General features: G+C 40.0%; 1 protein-coding gene across 4 annotated transcripts in view; it reads right to left on the bottom strand.

Moving 5' to 3' along the window:
• Positions 1-1,782: 1,782 nt before the first annotated feature.
• Positions 1,783-25,380, bottom strand: part of ksr2 (kinase suppressor of ras 2) — a 92,855-nt gene continuing 69,257 nt past the window's right edge. For 3 of the 4 annotated variants that reach the window (XM_042101680.1, XM_042101682.1, XM_042101683.1), the window contains 3 exons: positions 21,906-22,040; positions 19,668-19,797; positions 9,826-13,477 (listed from right to left, as the gene is read on the bottom strand). In XM_042101680.1, the coding sequence (XP_041957614.1) occupies positions 13,331-13,477; positions 19,668-19,797; positions 21,906-22,040 (412 nt within the window). In that variant the 3' untranslated portion in view covers positions 9,826-13,330. Of the gene's footprint in view, positions 6,388-9,825; positions 13,478-19,667; positions 19,798-21,905; positions 22,041-25,380 lie in introns of those variants that run through there. The other variant, XM_042101681.1, reaches the window with a different exon arrangement.

Raw genomic sequence — 25,380 nt, 5'->3', positions numbered from 1 at the left:
CCAAATGTAATGCTAAATTACAGACTGTATACCATCTATCCTAGAGTTCAGAATTGGGAAAACTATACTGCTTTAAAGTAGTGTTTGCGAGACATGACTCATGCATTGCCTGAAGGTGTGATTAGCTATGCAAATCCCTTGCCTTCTTCAGATATTGAGATATCATTTCATAAATTAAAAATGAATTACAAATTAATTTATTATTCCTCAAGGTCATGTGTTTGTTGTTTTAAATTCACTTTACTTGCTTATTACTGCTGGTAGGCTTAGTGTGTGTGTGTGTGTGGGGGGGGGGGGGGGGGGGGGCGGGGGCAGCCCAATGTGCAGATGCAGGCCAAGAGCACTGTGACTGTTAAGCTGATGATACATGGGAGAACTTTTGAGCAATGTTGCTGGGCGTTGTTTGTCATTGTTGTGGTTCTGGGGTGTTCCCATTGATATTGGGCAACAATTTCACAAGGCAAATCATCATGAACAGTAAATTCCCATGTGTGTGCCATATTAATGGGAATGTGCCCAAACAACAATACTCAGGAACTTTGCTCAGTGATATTGCTAATAAAGTTGTCTTGTGTATCATCATCTTGTGATTTTTGTTACCCCAGAGCTAAGATGGCAGCTTTGGGTACTTTTTGTAGGCGGACTTCAGGGGTCTATGCTCAAAAGCATTCCTTGTGTTGAGTTTAATTTTCACTGTGCAGTGTGGGTGCAACAGGTGAGTGTCACAGGGTGGCAATAGAATGTAACCTGTTAGCAACTTAGTTGGTTGCCAATGAGAAATGGTTTTGGGAAATGTGCCCCTGACCAGTAGAATCATTGTAGAGCACACGTCACACACGTGTTTGTCTTCTGTGGAACGAGTGCCTTGCTGCCGTGTCTGGGAACTCTGTGTACTGAGTTTGGCCTTCCTTAATTTCACTCGCATCTCAACAGATTTCAAACCTTCAGAACAAGGGTCAAGTTCAAGGCCATTTTTGTCAAACAAGGAAGGTGGTGAGGTGATTCATATCTAGTTAAGACTAGTGCCAAAAACGTTCTGTCTTACTATGATTGGGAAACTGTGTTCCTGACCAAAAACAACAAAACAAAATAAAAGAAATAAAATCTTGATGACTGAGATATGGCAAACCTCTGCCTTGTTTAAAATGTCGCAGTACTTGGGCCCAGTATTTATGTTATGTGAGTGGACACAGACACAAATGAACACACCCAATTACAATTCTACCCTCTTCCCCCCTATCAGGACACACAAAAATAAACAAATAAATAAATAAAACCCGTTGTTGTTTGTGAACTTAAATGGGAAACAAAGTGGATAAGACTTAACCATACTCTATCCCAAATAATGAACGTGCTTGCGTCAGGAACATGACCTGGGGGTGGGGTTGATGGGACTGTGTTACTGACTGTAGCGAAGGGAGAGACCAGTCACTCCACCCAGCCTTGAGCCTAGGTCTCCTTGACCGCAACGTCAAACAGCCAGGCTCGTTGGTATGGCAGAGCGCATTCTCAACCGTAGTGAAGGGACTCCGTCACACTGACCAAAAGCAACAGGTGGTAGTGATGTTGTCTAGGATGTCATTTCTTATTATGTTGTAATATTTTATCAGATCATGACATTGATTGTCCTTGGACAAACTCTTCCTGTGAGCTAGCAAATAGTGGTGTGAACTATTAACTAAAATTTGGTTACTTCAAACTGCAAAAAGTCAAGTCATCAAGACAAAATATACTAGTACAATGTGTGAATTTAGAGCACTGAACAGAACATTAGAACATGAATCTTAACCAATAGGTCTTTATTTATTGTCTGTGGACAGTACAAGACCAAAAGCTTCACAACCGAAACACTTTAGAAAGACCTGCAGTGTTCAAGGGCTGACATTCAGTTGAACAGCTGAAAGCTGAAATTATAAACTGTAGAAAAACTTTATATAAATATTACTGTACAAATATACATGATTATTTTTACACAATTACTGTTTTGCTTGTCAAAATGCATACAGAGTTTATTTAATGATTTTGTGAATGCATTCATAAAAGGAAGGGTGGCTGTGATGATGGTGATGATAACGACCCCTGATAATTATGAAGCATGAGCTCTGTCTAATTACAAGTAAACATGTCTAACAACACCAATTATCTGTGAAAATGGGTGTAACTCAGTTTGCCCTGATTATTTCCTGACGATTTAAACTTTGTATTAAATCATATCATTGTTTGTTTCTTTCCTTCACTGCCTGTCATAGTGAGAGGGGGCTACATATACTAACACATACCCATAGTTGTACATTTATACAGTCTTCTAATGTAATACAATTTAAAAAAAAGGAAATTACATGTAAAGACAAAAGAAATCATGTCCTGGTCAGATTTTAGGTCACAGAATAACCAACAAATTAGAGCCCAAACTCATTCAGTTGACGAAAAAGAATCCAACAAAACAATCCTGTAGACTCAGAGATTCATATGACTCAGTAAGCCAAGTGACAAAAAAACATCTGAAATGTAAAACAGTAACCTTGAGATATCACACCTTATGTTGAATAACAAGACACCTGTTACCGCTTCCGAGGCTCCCATAGACAAAACAATCAAAGAGGCAATGTCACTTTCAGACATATGTTTTCGTCCACTTTGGTTTAGGCAGGTTGGGTTTGACTGATGCAAGCATAGGACACAAGCATGAGAAATGTCCATAGAAAACACTTTATACAAAGATTCCCAAAATTAGCATTAGCAAAATACAGTAGATCTCAATAGAATATTACCTGCAGCAATTAACACTAGTTGCCATTTGTTACTGCTGATGTTGCTGGCTAATCAAAAATAATGAATAACATGAAAGTAGAGATCCTGAATAGTGCAATTCATTCAATTAAACAAAGCTGACATGTAAAGTCAACATTGCTAATTTGATGAGGGTAACTAAGACATTAACAAATGTTAATCAAATAGATGCCTAACGCATAAATATGACCAAAGCATCATATTCAGTTCTACCTCTAATTCTGTTGCTCATTTCACTACTAATCTCAATAACAGGGATAGTGATACTGTAGATGAGCTATGTACGTACAGGGGAAGAGTGCAGCGGTGTGAATCTTCCTCATCTCAACTTTTTTCCATTTGTCTCACAAGAAATAAACCAGCTCTTACTGAGATCTTACCTGTTTCTTTTAAACCCCTTAGGAGAAATAAAGAGCAATAAGGATAGATTAAGAAGAACAGAATTTTGAGAGACTAAGTTGCACTTAAATTAGACTTGGGCTAAGACAAGAGGAGAGCTATTTTTCATGAGTTTGAATGAAGAAATACAAGAAAATGGCCAAAATCTCATATTGATGTTAAACTGTTGTCACTTATGTCTAAAAAGGTTCTAGAAATAGAATAGACAAATTTGAGCATTAAAGAATTTGCCTAACCCTCAGCCATCATGCACAGGACATGATGCCACTGAAATGTCAAAGGTCAAGTCTTTGACATTTCAAGTCAATTCGGCTATTAAGTCATGATGCAATAATGGGCTGATAATTTCCGGGTCCAACTGCTCTCAGAGCCACTCGTTTTTTTCCATAGACAGCAAAATAAAAAACAATGTTTGGCTATTCATAGTAGGCCTAGCCTTTAAGACAGTTGTCATCCTAGGCTACAACTCACTTGTTGCCAGCCTCAACCTAATAAAATCCTTTTTTTCGCGGAAGCCTTGACGTTACCCTTGATTATATCATCTGGCTGCACAGCTACAGTAATTAGTCTTTTGAAGTTAAGCAATTGTTTTACCCTCACTAAAACGGAGGTGATGGTGACAAGGTTTACAAGTTGCGAAAACCGGCTGGCTGTTGTGCCTGTGACGTCGGACTTAGCAATCGAATGGAATAGGTTTTCAATCAAGGGGTCAGGTTAAAAAGTTAGCTTTTAGTTTTCTAATTTGGTGGCAGGACGTTTGTGTCCCATGGGCCCCCATACTGATGTGCCTGTCTGACCAATAAATGAAGGCTTTTGGTGACTGTGGTCAATGCTCATCTGAGTGTTTGCAGCCAGCCAGTGCAAAAAATCTTCGGTAACTCTTCCTGGTCATTGAATGTGATTGGATTGAAGATAGTATATTGTTAAACGAATGGAATTAGCAATCTGTTTCTTTCTCCCATACTGTATAATACCTCAATGCTCTCAATTACAAAATATATAATATGTCCTCACATTTTCAGCATGCCCAGTGCAAACAATGCCTTTGACAATGCCTGTATATAATCTAACAAAAAATCCTGGATGTTTTCTGATGTATACTGAAAAAAAAAAGTCTCAACTCTGTTGACAATGAGATGAATTAAATTAAATTAAATGAGACCTCCAGTCTCTTTAACTGGGTTATTCAGGCAAATCTACACTGATCATGTGAATTATTCAAACAGCACTAAAATGGTGAATCATCCCTCTGCCTGGAATTACAAACATTAGGCAAGCTTGAATGCTGAACTGGTGTCAAAATATTCTAATTAAATTCTCTGTGCAGTGTCTCCCGCCCATGTACTTATTTTAAGAAAAGATTCTTGGCCAAGATCATGTACAGAAATAAAATAAGATGAGCTAGTGCCTCGCTTTGGACATTTTGATTACGTGTATGGAATGTGCAACCTCAACATCATCTTCTTCTGTAGCCTAGTTGCGGTAATCAGGCATCAGGAACCCCAGTGCATGCTCATGTATTCACACCCACCCACCCCCACACACACACACACATCTTTTCAAAGACAACAAAAACATAAACACCTACAATGACACAATTAACTGCTACCCCCTGCCGAGGTCTCAGCATACAATGTATGACTAAGGCAAATCTCTATTACAGTATTTGTTTTCCGGGATTCAAACTGCAAACATTAGCTGAAAAACACCAATTATACAACCTGACACAAAATAACAAGCAATTATCTTACTGACGTGGGTATTGACTCCATTTGAATTAATATTCATTCACAGAATATCATACATTTTCATAGTAGGCTATACGACACGAGAATTGCTGCCAACTGGAGTTAACCTACAAATATTTCTGAGTTGATCGATGCTTATTCTCCCTTAAATTAGACAGCTATCTAGACTGTATAATCTGTGTGTGTGTGTGTGTGTGGGGGGGGGGGGGGGTGTAGTTTGGGAGACAAAACTTTTTAGAACCATCCTCAACCAGTGAACAGATAGGCAGTAAAGGGTGGGGGGGGGGCATTTGAGCATAACTGATATCATTCATTCTACCTCTTAAGTTTGTCTTTGGTTTACAGGCATCCTATGAACTCCACATTATAGGATCATAAAAAGTATAGTTTGAGGATAAATGTACCCTACAGAACGTTTCAATCTCCTACATTTACCCTGGAGAACATTTCAATGGGAAACAATAAGTAAAGTAATTAAAATGGTATGAGAAGCGTGAATGATTTATAGCAGTGACACTGTTGGTGGTTTCTAGGAACATCTGAGGTGTGAATTCCATTTATAAATGACAGAATTGCTTTGAACACACCACTGATTTCACAGTATAGGTGTAATCATTTATAAAAACCAAAGATGTAGTAACAAGAAATCTGACTTTATCACTCCATGTCCCTAACCATTTTAAGTTATTTGTTATATTAGCCAGCCTTCATTCATTTTGGTTTCTGAATGTCAGTATGAGGGACTTATTGTATTGTATTGTATTGTATCACTTTTCAGTCCTTTTGTTTCATTCATATTTGAAAAAACGCACAAATTATGTGTGTAAAGATAAATAAAACTGTCATCATCATCATCATCATCATCAACAACAACAACAACAGCAGCAGCAGCAGCAGAGGCCGCACATGGGAATAAACATGATGGATGTGAATGACATGGTGGGATCCAATTGCTCTGAAGGATGTCAGTTAATGGGACTGGGTGAGAAGGGATGCCCCCCCTCCCATCTTCCATTCCCCACCTTTCTTTTCACTTTCCTCATCTTCATCATCCTCCTCCTTCCTTCTGCTGCAATGTCCAGGCCTCAGGCATCATCTAAGCAGGGGCCACCACACTGGATGGACATCTCACTTCTTGGTGCAAAGTGGGAGAAACTGGGGACAATCACAGACTTTCGGGCGGACAGTGGGTGAATAGGTATGTGTGTGTGTGTGTGTGTGTGTATGTGTGTGTGAGAGAGAGTTGGGATGAGTGGAGGAGGGGATGCAGCTTGCAGGAAGTGCTGGTGGCGTACATGGTGTGTGTGTCTGGGCAGACGTGTGGAGGGAGATGGGGTAGGGGGTGAAGGGGGAGAGAGGCGTTTGGCATAGGGCTGGGTTTAGAGGCTCTAGAGACGAGAGACGAGCTTCAGAAAATAAGACACAGTCCAATGGCTGCCTCTGTCACAGCCTAGACAGGAGGAGGGGGAACACAAAGAGAGTGTTAAGTCAGTTCAGGGACAGCAGACAGACTGGAGAAACACAGAGAAGAGTCAGAGCAGCACACTATCAAACTTTTCTTCAGGGACAGCTCCATATTCCTCTTCCTGACTGGGGGTAAAAGCACTTTCCTTTCATAAGACAAAGAAGAATATGCGATTTACGCTTTAAAGGTGCCATGTGTAATGTCCGCCAAAAAATCAATTCATACTCCACATTCCATAAAATATGGGGGCAGTATACCTCCAGAAAGTGAGTTGGTCTACCCTAGAGTAACAACCGAGACACGTGTATTGCAGTTGGTGGTTATGTTGCCCGCATACCGCCTCCCATGGCCGAAACTGGTATTATGACACCTGTCAGGCTGTGGCTAGTAATTTAGCATGCTAATTCAGGTTGATATCTCTGCAGCACTATACCTTGTCATTTTTTAAATGACATCATCGCCCTAATTTCTTCTCATTCTTTTGATGCGTGTAGCTCATTTTTTGGATATTTTTACCTCAATTATTACACATTGCACCTTTAAAGTCCGCAGTGCGTTTTGCGAAAATCCAGTACGACCTGCTGTCGTCCCATAAACTCTGTTGTGGGTGACTTTTGATTAGGCTATTTGTTTCCAGATATTTTGCTACTTTTTGAATAAGCTAGATGTCAAAATGATGTCACTCTCTGTAGATATACTATACTTATAGCACTACGGAGTTTTTGACAACAAACGCTCTGTATTGCACCTCATAAAAGACCGCTTTTCCCCCTGCAGAACTAACTGCTCCGTGTGATGCTAAAAACAGATGGAGTGGCTCGGGGGATGCTGCAGGCCAGAAGTGGACATATCCTCTGCCACCCCCCCCCCCCCCCACACACACACACACACACACACACTTACATGTCCTTTTTGTGGTGAATTCTCACCAACAGATTGTTGCAGCCATGTGCTTGGACTTTACGTCATCAATTCTCCTCTCCTCTTCTCCCTGTACTTTTCTATGTTTGTGTAGCTGTAGCCTTTCCCATCATCGCTGGCTTATTATGATTTCAAGTTACTCAGTTAAGTGCACACAGCCTTGCCAGACTGAATTCAGATCAGAGAGAGAGAGAGAGAAAGGTTTCTTCCATGAGAGGTTGTTGCGCTTGCTCTGTAATGTTTTTAAGTATTAATAGCAGCGAGAGGCTGAGTCAGAGCTCATGATCGAGATCACCAATGAGCACTGTGGCAGCGGAGAGGAGACAGCGCACAGGCCACTGAGTCTGGTGGGATATGCCTGGATGTGGCCATTTTATTTAGATTTCACTCTCTGGCTTTCTCTGTTTCGGTCTGTCACTTTCTCTCTTTCTTTTTTTATTGTCTGTCCTTTCCTCTCTTTCTTTATTTTTTCATTGTGTCTCGCCCATTTTCTCCACAGCATCTCTCTCGCTCTCTGTCTCCCTCTACCACTCTCTTTGCCATTCTTTCTTTTCGCTTGTCTTTCATCTTCTCCATTTCTCTTTGCTCTTTCTTTACATCATTTCATTTTTTCTCTTTCTGTCCCTTCCCCCCTTCTTCCCTTTCTCATGTTCTTTCACTCTCTTTCTGTCATTATATCCTCACGCCCCCCCCTCTCTGTCCTGCTCTCTCCTTCGTGGGTCTAATGAGGTCTAAGTTGTGTGTTGGTGAAGTGTGTCGGTGTCGCCAGCTGAATGAAGAGTAGGACACACACACACACAGATCCCTCTCATCTTAATTTCAGATGGTTCATTTGTACAGACAAATTGGCACCTAAAAAAACCTCCCACATACAATTTTCTCCTCACTTCCTCTCCACCTACCCCCAACTGTATTGGTATCAAAGAGTAAACAACTCACACCACCCTGTGGTAATTTATTCCACTTTTACAGAAGAGAGATGTTGCCAAGACTTGAGTGTATCTTGTTATGGCACCCCCTGATTTCTCCTGACAACCTACTGATACCAGCGGTATAACAAGGAGGACAAGACTGGGAAGTTTGTTTGTTGGTTTGTTTACCTGTGTGCTTCTACTGCCTGTTCTGTGCAATCAATATGGTAATTTCAGAATGGATGAGAGGAAATCATATGTGAGAGAGAAAGATGGATAAAGATTGTTCATGACACGATCAAAAGACAGCAAAACGAAAAGACATGTAAAAAAATAAAACATACAAACACAAACAAAAGACGCATGGTCTGTGATATCGTCAGATGCTTGAAGGATTGACTCCTCAAACATTCCCCACTCTAGTTTGACATTTTCATTTCACCAATGTTGATTTGTTTATTTGCAGCTGACATTGTGTGTTGTATGTATCCTATATTAAAGTTAGAGGTGACTGGTATTTAGCAGATACTTTTATCCAAAGCAGCAAGGCTGCGCGTAGGTGGTTTCGGGAATCGAACCCAGTTCGACCGATTGTCGGGCGTTAAACATATCAGCAGCTCCAAAATGCACGCATCGATAACTGTATGTGTTTGTTTAACATATGTATAGTGTGTGAAGAATCAGGATATAGAGTAAAACATAGATAATACAAACAATACAAATGAATAACACTCTTATTCTCCACTTCTGGTTAGAATGCCAATTGTATTACCTTGGCTCAGTACCTCTACTCTGCACAATGACAACAACGTTTAATCTAATGGAATCAAATCTAATTCAATCTGAAGAGAACGGGACCAAATGCCAGTGTTAATTTCTACCACATATTCGGACTCCTCTTGTGGACATGCTACGCCGCGTTTCTCTCGAGCACCTGGCCTTGGCCTGACCAAGTCTGTCTCTCCTGCACATAACTCCTGCCAGCAGGTCTCCCTCATTTGGTGGAGATTTGCCAGGAAATTACCAGCCTGTGTTCTGCAGACAAAAGAAATGTCAGCAGCTAATTGGGAGGTGATCCGATAGACCCGGAGAGACTGATGCCCAGATACTGGACACGATTCAATTAAAATTCCCTCATTGCCAGCCAAGGGCTGCTGTTGAGATGAGAGGATTCCTCTGGTATTTTGCTGGCCACTGTTTCAGGCCCGTCTTTAACTTAGAAGGGCTGCCTGTCTCAGCTAACATGCTGGACGGATTTGAAACAACCCATGATTGTGTAAAGAGAGACCAGCATGATTAGTTCAGTGTGAGGATCAAAAAATTGAGAGATCCTGAAAATTAAAGAGAAGTTTGATCTTTTTTATATAATGCCTTGAGTAAGATATTTTTAGAAATAAGTAATGTAAATGAATATGTAATAACTTTTTGACATTGAGTTTTAACCCTGTTTATGTAGCTAGAGTCTACTTACAGAATATATGTATACATTAAGTGTGAAGAAATGTAAAAAAAACAGCAGTTTAGGGGGTCAAACATATGCATACAGTATATTACATGAATACTGTAGAATTGAATGGTTAATTTAACCTTATTGACTCACTAGCCAATACATACAATGATGGCCAGTACTCTGTCTTATTCATCATTAACTTCCTTTTTCACACATACTCATTTTCTATTTTGACTCTCTCTCTCCCCCCTAAAAACAGAACGACTCATTAGTCTGCCAGGCATGTGTGTTACAAGAACCCTCTGACTGAACAAACAATAACAACAGCGGCGGCGTCAGTATCAGCAACAGTTAATAGCAATAGCATGTCACTCCAATCCACACCCTATTCCACTCAACGAGAGGAAAGCAAGCTCCCCGGGGGTGTGGTGGGGTCTTTGAAATGTGGAGACACATTGCCCTACACACTGGTCTCTGGCCAATTATTCACCCTGGGGAATGCAGCATAGTGAAGAAGCAGGAGCCAATTACTCAGAGCTGGTCTTTGCATTGAGGAAAGGGAAGAGGGGGGTAGTGGAGACCCTGTGGTCCGAATAGTGTGACCAACCACCAGGTGTTCTGGGACCTCCACCGATGAGAAATATTTATACTTAAATACCGCATGTGTAATTGAGCCTTAGGAATTCAAATTTATTTTCTAATCAGGATGGAATGTGTCTGGAAAATAGTATGCCATAGCAGAGTGTGGGAAGTGTGTTTACATATTTAATTTACTTGGGCTTTTATATTGCTAATGATGGGTGCTGGTCCTCTCAAAGTTTATTTATTTATTTATATTAGTTATAGATATATTTCCCATTTAATGGTATAAACGTAAGTTAAAATATTGTGTGAATGTCAGTAAATGTCATGTAAGTAAAATTCCTTGAACATAAAATCATAAAATGTGACAAAAGAATAAAGGACTTTTAAAATAATGACAACTTAAACATGAAAAAATTCCAAAATGAAAACATTTTTATTGTCATACATTTTTTGAGAGAATGAGTGCAAAAAAGGAGCTTGTGATAACTCTACTAGTCACTAAGCCGTGGACTATAAGGCATCAGTAAATACAAGCGTGTTGACAACTACACTGTACAATACAAAGACTGATCCAGAAAGAAACACCAACGAATTAGAAAAACAAACAAAAAACAAACAGCAAAAAACATCACACAACAATATAGGAAAATGGTTCAAACCTTTAAAAAGAAGAAGAAAAAAAGGATGTCATAACCACAGCGCAACAATTCATACATTCATAAAAATGAAACAGATTTTTTTTGTACACCAGAACAGCATGAGGTCAATGGGTGATGAAGAACTGATCTTCAGAATCTGCCCATTCTTCTAGGTCTTTAACATGTTGCCTCATCTTAGCACTATCATGACCATATTAACCATTCAAAGACCCTCAAGTCCATATTCAAATGATGTTTTTTTCCCACAATAAAGTACAATGAATGTATAAATATAATTTTACAACCATTCTCTGAAACATAAACTATCTTTTTTTTATTTTTACATGGCCTTCTGAGGGAGCAAAATTATATTGTTGTCTTTTTTTATGGCTCAGGTGTTGCAGAGTCTGTCACTGTGGCTGATCTTTTTCTACACTCCCAGAATCAGTGCAACGACATTGAATAAAATAAAAAAATGTTATATATATATATATTTATATATAGATATAATTTGAAGGTTGTTTCTCAGCATAATCAACAGCAACTGCTGATTGGAACCTTTATAAAGCATGTCATGCATTCAGAAGTTAGTACTAAATTTTACAAATATAGATGATCGACGTACAATGCCTGATTTTCAGTGATCTCAAAATAGACTTGTGTACTCCAAAAAACAGCAGCAAAATATTTGTATGCATTTGTGACACTGTTAAGTACTATGTGTAGTCCCAGTCGTATCTTACATGAGCAGATTGTCTATACTAGAGGACATTGGCATTGTATTCCAAAGAAAGCTGTTTGCAGTACTTTACTTTCAAAGCCAATACTGCTTATAATGATATGGTTTTGTTTGTTAATTAAAGTTAAAATTCTGGCGAAATCTCATGAAAATACATATAAAATTGGCCTTGATACAATGATATGTACTGGATACTGTGACGCTTCAGGCATGCAACAGTCTTGGTTACTAGATGTATGGTTTTGCAATGTACAAATGAACTGATGATGAAAAGTGCTCCTCCACTGATTTACTTCACCAGATGCACACTGTACTTTGGAATGAATGGAATGAAATTATGTATCTTATATGTTTAACCGATCAGTCGTGGAACAGTGTTTTGTGTGTATGTAAGCGTGTGTGTGTGTGTGTGTACATCAGCGGGATGTGTTATAAGTGTGTATTTTGTGTGTGTGAGTGTGTCTTTAGGCTCAGTAACAGCATCTCATTAAGCTGATTCAAAAGAAAGTCACAGTTATAATGTTACATTTCAAGTGTCATACTCACATTAGGAGCAAGGGGGGTTTAGCAGGACTCTGTGTTTTTTAATCACCTGAGGGTGCAGCTAACAGGACCGCAACTTCTCAAAACACTCTCACTGTCTTTCATGAAGACATGGAGACCTGAAGCGATGACTAGGTAACAATCACCTGTCTGATTATATTTCCCCCAAAAATAGGGAGGGAGTGTTTCTTTTTTTAAATTCACATTCAGCAGTAGATATGATACGCAGTATCGCCTATTTAAGAGTAAAGCTCACTGATTAAAATGCAGACATGGGCATCCACACAAAGAAGAATGTTGACAAGACAAATGGCAGAGACAGAGCTGGAAAATAAAGCACATTTCTTACAGGGGACACAATTTTCTTTACATTCAATCCCATGTTTTTGTCATGTCATGTCATGTACATGCACACAAACTTACACATACACACACGCAAACACACACGCACACACGCGCGCGCACACACACACACACACACCACACACACACACACACACACACACACACACAGAAGGAAAATGACTTGCATTTGTTCATATAAATGCACTGTAACTACAGAATGGCATGACTTATGGCACAAAAAAACCCATTTACATTTAGAAAATAAAACATAAAAAACATCCATTGTTAAAAAATAACAACTGAGTGAACGAAGAAAGGTTTCCCCTCACATGGTCAAACGTCAATAACAAACAAAAAAACATGAATCTCAATGTTTGAAAAAAAAAAAAAAAAAAAAGCAAAACTGTCTTCCTAATCATCGCTTTGGGGAGGGCTGGATACACTGAGTACCTAAACACCCAGACAGCAGCTGACTCTGCATGGGATCCAGTGCTGTGCCACGCCGAGCCGACCGGACCTGACTCAGACCCAGCAGCTGCGTGGTGCAGGTCCTAACACATGCAAAGGGGCCCCAACCCATAGGGGCCTCTCATTGGGAAAATAAGATTAGGCAGTGGCTGACTTCTGTCACTGAACAGACCTAGAGCAGGATTCACTGGATGATTGTTGGTTCCCTTTCTCTTTCACAACTCTCTCTATTTCTCTCTTTCTCTCTATCTGTCTCTCTCTACCGTGCTCTCTCTTTTATTTTGTTTGTTTGTTTTTAGTTTTGTTTAGCTTTGTTTCCATGCCTGACTCATTTGACATACTCAGCTGATTTCCAGAAGTGGCCAGGGTGAGAGAGGCGGCGGTTGCGCTTGGGAAGCTTCTCCAGCAGTTCCACCAGTTTAGAGAAGCTGGGACGCTCCTCCTGCTCAAAGGCCCAGCAGAACATCTGAATGTCCTGCATGGAGGAACAAAACACAGACACACACACACACACACACACACACACACACACACACACACACACACACACACATACACACACACAGAGTCAGTACGTTTACATGCACAGTTTAGCCGAGCTACAGTTATAGCATTATAGTAGCATGTAGTAGTATGTAGCATTGTAGCATAGTAGCTTATGTAGTTAGCTGGCTAACCGAGCTAAAAGGGCTGAAGACTGAAGTGTCCAGAGGTATGCATGCATGATGCATACAGTTACATGTAAGAACACAATTATTCATACCCCTGGCAAATATTGACTTAATGTTGATTTTCTCTTGACCAATATGTTTGTTCTGACTGAAAATGACACTGCCACATGCCAATAGATTGTAAGACAATGTGGTAGAAACATGGAATCAAAATAATAAGCCTTTTTATCTTTTTTAACATACAGCTAAACAAGGCAAAAAAATGGTTAGCCGAGAACAATAGCAACATTTTAGAGTGGCCCTGCCATAGTCCAGACCTCAATCCGTCAAAAAAGTGAGCACAAGGCCAGAGATTGCTGTTAAAAAGGTGCAGTCTAGAATCATTGTGGAGACATGGAGAGGCTTGGTAGGTATTATAAGAACCATTTCTTATAATGAGAGCTGTGAATGCAAATAAAGATGTTTCCATTGATTATTTAAAAAGGGTATGAATAATTTTGGACACGCCATTTTTCATAAAGATTTAACAAAAGATGAAAATGCTTCTTTTTTGATTCCATGTTTCCACCACATTGTCTTACAACCTTTTGACATGTGGTAGTGTAATTTTCAGTCAGAACAAACATTATCGATAAAGAGAAAATCAACATTGAATAAATATTTGCCAGGAGTATGAATCATTTTGTTCTTAACTGTACATGCATGCGTACCACAGTCCTATTTGAGTCTGATAGAGGGTATACATGCACTGTATTCCCCAAAAGTGTTCTAAACTCAATAAAATTGCAGAGCTGTACTCAAATCTGCCATATTGTTCAAGCACCACAAAAGTTTTAAGTTCACTCAACTAGTTTCCCAGTTATCGATTATTTTGACAAGATTAGCTCTTATATGAGTAGAACTGACCCCCAAACTCATTTCTTTCAAGAGTGGATTGAAATTACGTCTGACGTAATAAAGACGTGGAACTTCATTGGTTAGGTTCATATCAACATCAGACCTGATTTTTTTCTGTTGAGCAAAAAAAATGTTATTCAGATGATTTTTACTCCTCTCCAATGTAGAAATAAAGAGGAAAAATAATTATTTGACAAATCATGTCTTTATTACTGTTTTTTAATGTCCATTACAATGGACGCCTCGACTAAATAGGTGTAAAATGACATGAGGACTTAGGGAAAAAACACTATGTTTTTTACATATAGTATTGAAAGTAATAATCACATATGACTTAAAGGTGCCATGTGTAATGTCCGCCAAAAAATCAATTCATACTCCACATTCCATAAAAGATGGGGGCAGTATACCTCCAGAAAGTGAATTGGTCTACCCTAAAGTAACAACCGACAAACGTGTATTACAGTTTGGCTGGCGGTTATGTTGCCCGCATACCGCCTCCCATGGCCGAAACTGGTATTATGATACCTGTCGGGCTGTGGCTAGTAATTTAGCATGCTAATTCAGGTTGATATCTCTGCAGCACTATACCTTGTCATTTTTTTTAATGACATCATCGCCCTTATTTCTTCTCATTCTTTTGATGTGTGTAGCTAATTTTTTGGATATTTTTACCTCAATTCTTACACATGGCACCTTTAAACATTTGGAACTGGATGTTTGCATGTGTCTAAATGTTTTTATATGTCTATGAGCAGGTCAAAACATGCACATTAACTAATGTGCCAGATTGCGTCCACAAAATACCTGTGGTGCTAGTACAAAATGTTTAGCAGTTTTCAATATACACACACAGTTTGCATTGTTTTTTGCATTTTGCACTGTTGTTTTCACACAGTCTTGTGAACTGAACTGTTAAATTAAATTTTTTAATTACATGTTCCAATACGGAACACCGGGGGTATGTTTGCAACATATTTGCTTGTGTATATGGAGGAAATGTGCTTTACTAAAGTGTGTGTGCTCATTTTACTAAATTGTGCGCTCAATTTTGTAAATCGTGTGCTTGTTTTACTAGTAAAATAACAGTGTGTTTATTTTACTACATTGTGGGCTCATTTGCTAAATTGCACTCATTTTATTTCATCACATTCTCATTTTAATTTTTGGAAAAAGAGCACACAATTTAGTAAAATAAGTGTACTTTTTAATAAAACGAGAGCACGATTTAGTAAATTGAACACACTATGTACTGTAGTTAAACGAGCGCACAATACACAAAAATGTGTGCACAATCTAGTATAACGAGCGCACAATTTAGTAAAGCGAGCACATGATTTAGTAAAACGAGTGTATGTTTTCTCAATACATAGAAAATCTTGCAATGACACCCCCCAGGAGATGTCATTGCAAGATTGTTTTTGTATATCAAGATAATATACGCTCGTTTTACTGAATTATGCACTTATTTTACTAAGAGTGCGTTTGTAAATTGCCACTCCAAGCGCTCTGAGCCAACTCTAAAACTTTTAACCGTTCGTAAATTTGGACCGTAGGTGGAATTATCGTTCGTTTTTTCAAAGTGTCACACTCTCAGAGCATCCAGAGCGTACTCTGGGTACTGTTATACTAACAAGAATAGATTGTAATATGGTTAGTACGGAACCCTAGAGCAGTCATTGCAAGATATTTTTAGGTATATATCTATATATCTATATATATATATATATATAAAAAGTATGCTCATTTTACTAAATTGTGTGCACATATTGCTAAATCATGCGCTTGTTATACTGAATAGTGCACTCGTTTTACTAAATTTAGTAAACATACGCACAATATATTAAAATGTTATGTAAAATGTAATAAACTAGTTTTTTGAACTTCAGAGAGCTATTCTATTTTCAGTGTCAGATTGAATTTACGAACGCATCCTAAATTGTAAACTCGTTTCACTACATAGTGTGCTCGTCTACTAAATCACTCTTTTTAGTAAATAGTGCACTCATTGTACTAAAATGTGCACTCATTGTACAAAAAAATAGCACAATTTGACTAAATGAGCCCACCATTTAGCAAAATGGACACACTATTTAGTAAACCGAGCACACATTTGACTGAATTCAGTGCACAATCTAATAAAATGAGAGCACGATTTAGTAAAAATGACGACACATTTTAGTAAAATGAGTGCACAATGAGTTCATCCAAAACAGCTGAAATAAATAAAAAATGCATTCAAAATTATAGCTTGGGTCTTGAGGATATGTCAGAACATTGCCTGGTGAGTGCCTAAATGAGTGTTGGCTAACATCTCCCAACACCTGATGTCCATTGGGATGGACATTAAACTTTGAAAAAATCATGTACTACACTGTTATGAAATATATTCAAAATAACTTCAAATATCATCACCTGCAATGGTTAGAATTATACTGAGTGCAAATTGGTTAGGCTATCATAAACATAAATTCATATTTATGAGGGGAAAAATGTGTTTACTCCTGTTCCTATCTAGCTTCAGAGCCATGCTTGTCTTGTCTGATGTCTGAAGTGCTCTCAGATCAAGTTACAGGCCCTAACTGCATTCTGATTGGGTCATCAGGATCCAATCAGTTACAAAGCATAATTAAAATGGTGAAATCACAGATTTTCATTGGTCTAGACCCAAAAATATGTCATGTCCATTCCAATGGACGTGGGGTCTGAAAGGGTAACCTACACAAACCAACATAAACCAATAAAAAAATTCAGAAATCCCAATGAATGGTGAATGAACTAGTCTACGATCGATTGTAGCAGTTGTAAATTGATACACTTTGACATCGTAGGCCTAAGACTAATTGTTTGCAAGGACTGCTGTGCACCCCGGATGTAGGCAGGCAAGCTGCAAGCAATCAGTGAGATGATCCATCAATCATCATCAGACTGCAAGCCTTATAGCCTCTACACAAAGGTAAGAATGCGCCTTAATGTAGGTGTACTTTGTTTATTTATTTGTGTACCGTCTTCCAGCGGGCAGACCTCAGCTAAAGTGTAGGCTATGTAAGAGAGACCTTTTGCGGGCTAGCTGCATGTTTTAGCGAGTTAACTAAAGTTTGTTGTCTGAGCTGTCACCCAGCCAGCCAGCCTGTTATTGCACTACTTTAGTGGAAACTGGACAGACAAACAGTACAGTTTAGCATTACCAAAGATCCATTATTAACCGTTTCTGGTGTGGCCTACTTTGGCCGCGCAGGTTAGACACCAAAGCAACGTTTCATAAGTTGGAAATCAAACACGACACGCACAAACAGGCAGCGCACTTTTAAACATTTTATTAGTAGCCTACCTAGCTGCCTTAAGCTATATGGTTTGCATTAGCTGCTAGATGTAATGCAAAGTAACACTGCAGGGTAATTCTTCAACTATGATCATTTTCTTGTCCTTGGAAGAAATAAGAAAAACTAAAAAATATTTACTACTTTTTTGTTTTTGGTGGTGGAAATGACATTGCCCTTAAAACACAGTTTATTTGCTTCATAGTAGGCCTACTAAAGAATCTAGTAGAAAAAAAAAACATCATAATTACATAACATATGGCAGGGACACATTTTTTTTGTTTTAAATCTTACTGCTTTTAAATCTTAAATTTGTCTATGTATGTATCTACTGATTGTTTCTCGTCCCATCTCCTCTCCTCGCTCGTTTCAGGCTATCAGTCTCTTCTCCATAGTTGGCTACTTCACTCACTGACTCGACTATCAGAATTCACAGATTTTACTGGCTGAGTAGCAGCAAGCGAAATGATGGTTCCTGAAGCTCCTGAAGTAAATGCTGTTATCCTAACCAACGAAACATTTAGCGCAGCTTTGAAATCTTACGTGAAGATTGCCTTAATTAAAAAAATCCAACCTTTAAGGACACCAATTGTCTTTGTGAATGAATAATGTATCGTAAATAAATAAATGTTCTTCCTTAAAATAAAGGGGGCATAAGTATACACACCCCAATGTTAAATTCCAATAGAGGCAGACAGATTTTTATTTTTAGAGGGCAGCTATTCCATGGATCCAGGATACTCTGCATCCTGATAAAATTCCCTTGGCCTTTGGAATTAAAATAGCCCGACATCATCAAATACCCTTCACCATACCTAGAGATCGGCATGGTTTTATTTCAGTTAGCCTAATAGCTGGTTTGATTTGCATTTAGAGATGATCTTATGAAAAGTACCTAATGCCAATCTCCTCTTTTTAGTCAACTTTAGCATGGGTGTGTAAACTTTGTAACGTGACTGTAGGTGTGTTAGTGGGGCTGAAAGAGCTTCGATTTTCTCCGATTTCAGCCGGACTAAAAACTTTGGTTTACAGACTAACACATTTTTTTTTCCAGAGTGTCATGTAAACATATTGACTATTTTTAGAGAGAGCCATATCCATCTGAAAGTGTAGTTCATTCTGTGCAGATACAGTGGTCACATGAGATTGCAATGTACACTGGCGTTCAAAGGTTTGGGGTCACTTAGAAATTTCCATTCCACTCTATTATAGACAGAATACCAGCTGAGATCAGTTGCATTGTTTTTTAGGGCAGCAGGTTTCAGATGTCATCATGTGCTTACATAATTGCAAAAGGGTTTTCCAATGTTTTCTCAGTTAGCCAAAAGAGGAGACCCAAGGTCTAACTAGAACCATAGAGCAGGACCGGAGCACACACCGCTTTAAGTGATTTTTATTAACCTAGTGCAAACCGACTAACGTTTCGACGCCCATGCGTCTTCTTCAGAGTCAAAACTCCTTTGAAACTAAAAACTAGGCAGCATTAAAAAATGCACGTGTGAGCAGATACTATCCAGAAGCTAGTAACTGCAGGCTATCAGTCCAATCTTTTTTTGTGTGCTGTTGGCATCTGTAAAATAAAAATAAAAAATGCTTTTAATTAGATTCTACACTTGCTAACCATGTGTTAAGGCAATTCAATACCCCATGCTTGACTAATCTCAGGCCATTAGGGAACCATTCGCAGGAAATGTGGCGAGCACAGAGCAGAGGCCTGCAGAGAACACTGAGTGGTCTCACGCTGTCTCGTTTAAGTCTTGCGTCGGATCTTACTCACCGATATCTCTTTGCCCATGCCAATCTGAGTGAGGTTTGGCTTCATGCCCGAGCCGACCTGCCATATGATAACTTCCGCTGGCTGGTTCTTGAAAGGCCACTCGCGTGCGTGTAGCTCGTACCATATTGTGCTGCGGGGAAGAACATGACTGATTATTAATTTATTTATTTATAACTCGATGAGAAAATAGACACTCATGATTTGATGCACAAATGCACAAAACACACACAGGCACATATATATATATATATATATATATATATATATATATATATATATTACATACTAAGCTGCAAATGCACTGTACATATACACACACTTTTGCACATCACTTGCGCGCGCACACACACACACACACACACACAGAGACATACACACACACACTCTCTCTCAATATCTCTTTATCTCTCACACACATACAAACACACCACACACACACGCACATACACACACACACACACACACACACACGAAAACACACACACACAGACATATCGACACAAGCATAGGCATACCCTAATATACTGTACACTCTCTCTTTCTCTCTCTCTCACACACACTTTTCATTTAAATCGCAAATTAGCCTGTCATTCAATCCCATAATGATAGAGCAGGGTGATAGAGCAGGGTGATAGAGCATAGAGCAGGGTGATAGAGAATAGAGCAGGGTGATAGAGCAGGGTGATAGAGCAGGGTGATAGATTATAGAGCAGGGTGATAGAGCATAGAGCAGGGTGATAGAGCAGGGTGATAGATTATAGAGCAGGGTGATAGAGCATAGAGCAGGGTGATAGAGCATAGAGCAGGGTGATAGAGAATAGAGCAGGGCGATAGAGCAGGGTGATAGAGCAGGGTGATAGAGCATAGAGCAGGGTGATAGAGCATAGAGCAGGGTGATAGAGCAGGGTGATAGAGCAGGGTGATAGAGCATAGAGCAGGGTGATAGAGCAGGGTGATAGAGCATAGAGCAGGGTGATAGAGCATAGAGCAGGGTGATAGAGCAGGGTGATAGAGAATAGAGCAGGGCGATAGAGCAGGGTGATAGAGCAGGGTGATAGAGCATAGAGCAGGGTGATAGAGCAGGGTGATAGAGCATAGAGCAGGGTGATAGAGCAGGCGCAAGGCAGCAGAGGATCCGTGAGTTCCGGAGGAAGAGTGTTAAGAGCACAGGAGCCAGCCAGTTGAAGAAGCACTTGTGTGTGTGTGTGTGTTTTTTTATTTGTATTTATTTTTCTCAAACGTCCATGCCAGTGCCTCTGGAGGATTAGCTCATGTTGAAGTTCACCCAATCAAACAAAGGGATTCAATTAAATCTAATGCCTGATCATAGAGTCAAGTGTTGCCATTGGAATAACAAAAATGTAATGCACTCTCCTCCACAGGTGCACAGGGTCTGCTGCTGCTATTGAGCAGCTCATTATGGGCAGGAAATTACTCTCTGATGAAAGCAGCTAAGGAGTGGGTCAAAGGGAAATTAAATAAGTATCCTTCTAACCGAATAACAGTGGTGAGGCAGGGCACGATAGACATACAGGCATACAGTAAAGTTAGTGCAAAACCACCGCAGATCAGCTAACAGCTCGCTAGGCTGCTCATGGTGTGTGAGGGGTTCACGTATGAGCCAGCCTTAGCATCCCCACCATTACAGTGCCAGTTTGAACCTTTGTGACTGGGAAGAGAGGCGTAAAATAGTAAGGTGATGCTGTGAAAAAGGGACGAGGGGAAGTGCAGCGGGGAAGAAGAGAGAAGAGAGTGGCGCTCGCGGGTGACCCTCCAGGAGTGGCGGAGTCCAGCTGACCAGCTGGCTGGCTTACACGGGCCACACCGCACCGCACCGCACCGCACCGCGCCACTACTCCCGGCTGACAGCATGACAGTGGCTCCATATGGGGCGACATCTGAGAATGCAATTGTGTTAGGAGTCACCAGAGCAGCATCCCCCCCCCCCACACACACACACACGCACACGCGCACACACACACACACACACACACACACACACACACACACATTGTGACTATCACACATTCCCTTTGCAAGTCCCCTTTTCCTTGCACACGTATACACAAATGTGCACAAACACACAAATACACACACACACTCCCTATGAGTTCTGCATATACACATGTGCGCGTGGGTATACAGACATAAAGACACACACACACACACACAAAGAGAGAACAGAGAGAACACTGAATAATCTGGTGCAATGGTACTGAATCCAGTGGCTATACCCACCCAAAAGCGAAGACGTCGGACTGCTTGGAGAAGGGGAGCTTGTCTTCCTCAGTGTCGGGGGAGAGCTGACGCACAATCTCAGGGGCCAGGTGACAGAGCCATCCACTGGGGATCCGCAGCTTGTCCTGTCTTCTACTGCAGAAGGGAGGGGGGAAGAAGGGAAAAGAGAGAGGAAAGAGAGAGAATGAGAAGATGAGGAGAGAGGAAAAGAAGAGAGATAAATCAGCAGAGGAGTGCAAATAGAGAAAAAGAAGAGGAGTGATGACAGGAGGACAGATGAACAGAGGAGAGATGGAGTACAGAGAAGGCAAACAGGGAAGAGAGACATAGAAGGCTCATGATGAACAGAACAGGTGAATATAAAGGGGAGAAGAGAGCAGGAAAGGAAGAAGGGATTAAAGGAGACCGAGAGAAAGAATAATAGCATGAGAGAGAAAAGATGAGGAAAGTGGAGAGAAGGGAAATAAATGAGACAGAGAAAGAGGGTAAGAAAGACCAGGAGATGGGAATGAGTAAGAGACAGAAGAGAGAGAGAGAGAGAGAGAGAGAGAGAGAGAGAGAGAGAGAGAGAGAGAGAGAGAATAGGAATTCAGTCTCTTCAAACTCTTTTATATGACATTCAGTCTTATAATAGACTTGAAGGCTTTCAAAGCTTTTCTGTGACATTAGATAATGTATTAAAATGAAATGCCTTAAAATATAATGTCACACCATTCCGTCATAACGTCTCATTATTGTCCTGAGAAATATGGTCACAGAATTATGTAATATCTTAATTCCTCCTGAATACACATTGTTACTGAAAACATGTATTTGTGCAGCAAGCCGTTTATTGCCTCTTAACCATTGTTTCTATTTGGCTGACTCAGGATTGCTGATCAGTGACAGTTCATCCCCTCGTCAGAAGACCCTCTCAGACCCACGTGTTTGACCTGAAAGCAGCGCAAAGTTGGAGGCGACCCGCGGTGCAGGGAGTGTGAAATATTTTGTGATGTAATTCCAGAGGAAAAAGCCAAAGGCAAACGGTGACTCACTCCATTCTCTATAGAAAGCACTGACACCATATGGTCGGCTATGAGTCATCTGCATGTACTGTATTTGACCTTCATTTCCAAAACCAAACGAACAAAAAGAAGAAGAAAAAAAAGATGCTGACAATTTTCAAATGCAGAAACGTGGTTGAAGTTTGATGCCGCTGTAAGGGCAATGTTTCGCGTCACTGTATGACTCACATCATTTCGGGGCTAATTTTGTGGGAGAGAGTGTTTGTCCGACTCATTAAACATTAACCACGTCTTTATCCTCACTCGAAGATGATACTGCGGATCATTAAAAGTGTCTCTGACTTTGCAGGGTCTTTCCTCAACTGATGTACACTATGCAGAGCGGAGCATCCAGCCTGCAATTAAAACATCACAACTGGAGATTTGTGGCGACTTGAACCTTCAGTTGGGCTCAGAGCCACACTCGAACCCAAGCCTTGGAGCACTCTGACATTTCCAGCTACTTCAGTATGCATCCAGAATGGTGCCAGATGCACACTGTGTTAAGAGGTATCGCTTGGTCCATAAACACCATTTAGGCACACACAGGCGCAGATCACATCACATACTCACAGATTAGAATTAGAGACTGATGAATAAAATGTACTATACACCATACTATGATTTTATGCAACACACAAACTGTCCTTTGAAATAGAAAGACCAAAATACTCTCAACAAATACCATATCAAAGTTAGATCTTAGAATGCAACATGCAAACATGCAAAAATGCACAACATCCTGCTATGGTTTTATGCAACAAACACAACTATCCTTAAAATAAAGTTTCCATTTGGCCCAGTTCATTGAGTGACACAGGGATCATTAAACGGGCTGATTTTATGTTTTGGCTGGTAATGGGAACATTTTCTTGAGGAGGTAAACTTAACTGAATTGATCTAATAAGCATCCTTCTCCTTAACAACTGTAGCTAGGCCTTTGGCATAAATGCTTGGAAATGAATTCGGAGTCTGACTTACCATGGAAAAGGTGGCAGGAAAATGCCTCTAAAATAACACAGCTCAAACAACATTTCTATATTGGAAGTAGCCTGGAGAGGAAAAAGGATGTGAATATATAATTGGAGTGAAAATGGTACTGTATTTATGTATGTGCAAACAAGTAGCTATAATTGTGCAACCTACTGGGTTGTCTCCAGAAATCACATTTGTGGGGGAGCGGAAACTGCTGTAGAAAAATCCAGTACATCCATGCCTACACTTATTTACACATTAATTCTCTTTTGATCCCTAAATGAGTAATTATTTAGTCACACAGAACAAAGGCTTGAATTTTAAAAAGCCTTGGCTTTAAAAGAAGTAGCATCATCAAAAGGGTGACAGACCTACCACAAGTCAGCAATATTACTACAGCGTAAAATTGAAGTGAAACATATGCTTCCCAAGTATCATTTTGTAACAATAAAACAGAGGTAAAAACACACTCTAGAGAATCAGCTTCCGTTCATCATCTGGCATCAAATGTTGCTAAGAGACGCACTCTCTCTCTATCTGTGGGCCTAGCTGTACAGCAGGGGAATGCAGAGCTGCATGTCCACACATCCAATGCCTCTACAATTAAACATTCTCAACATTTACAGGGTCTGTCTTCCTCCCTATTCAATATTGTTCTACAGTGTCTCAGTCACTCTTTCTCTCTTTCTTTTTTTTCTCTCTCATTCCCGGTCTTAAGAATCTCTTTCTCACTTTCTGTCTCCTTCCCTCTCTCTCTCTCTCTCTCTCTCTCTCTCTCGCTCCTTCCATCTATTTCTCTCTCTATCCCTCTCTCTCCTCCTCTCCACCCTCTCTCTCTCTCTCTCTCTCTAATCCCACCACCCACTCACATCTCCTGAAGAGGCTGAGTGAGGCCGTGCGACTCTGCCCTGGCAATATGGACTCTCACATGCAGGATTTCATCTGACATTTTAATACAAATAGTGGGGGCAGAGCCAGGCGGGCGAGCAGGGAGGCGAATTAAACCATTCTGTCTTTTTCAGGAGCTGACGAGACTCACCCCCAGCCGCACCGCATCACACCGTACAGTAGGGAAAGCAGTTTGACTTCACTCGGCGAAGTGGCGGTCTTCACCAAAATCAATTACCCTTCGTAAAATGGCACGGAGTCACAACATGACAACAGCCCTTGCGCACAAATACAAAGATTCGCATGGAAGCGTTATTGACTTTATAGGATTTGTTTTATAAGATTTCCTTTTTATCACTGTTATAATGTATTTATATCCATTCTGTCCAAACTACTTCTATTGCATAATGTATTCTATTTGTAAAGAACTTATCATATTATGCCATTTTCCATAAATCTCAGATTAATTTATAAAAGATTAACCATGGCACAGTGAATTGCTCTCGTGGGTAACACTCTGTCGTGGAGAAGACTCTGCGAGATGGCATGTTTCTTAGTCACAAACTCAA

Source organism: Alosa sapidissima, chromosome 8 (genome assembly GCF_018492685.1).
Source record: "Alosa sapidissima isolate fAloSap1 chromosome 8, fAloSap1.pri, whole genome shotgun sequence".
NCBI lineage: Eukaryota > Metazoa > Chordata > Actinopteri > Clupeiformes > Clupeidae > Alosa > Alosa sapidissima.
Note: the sequence above shows the minus strand (reverse complement) of the source record. Positions and strands in the feature narration are given on the sequence as shown.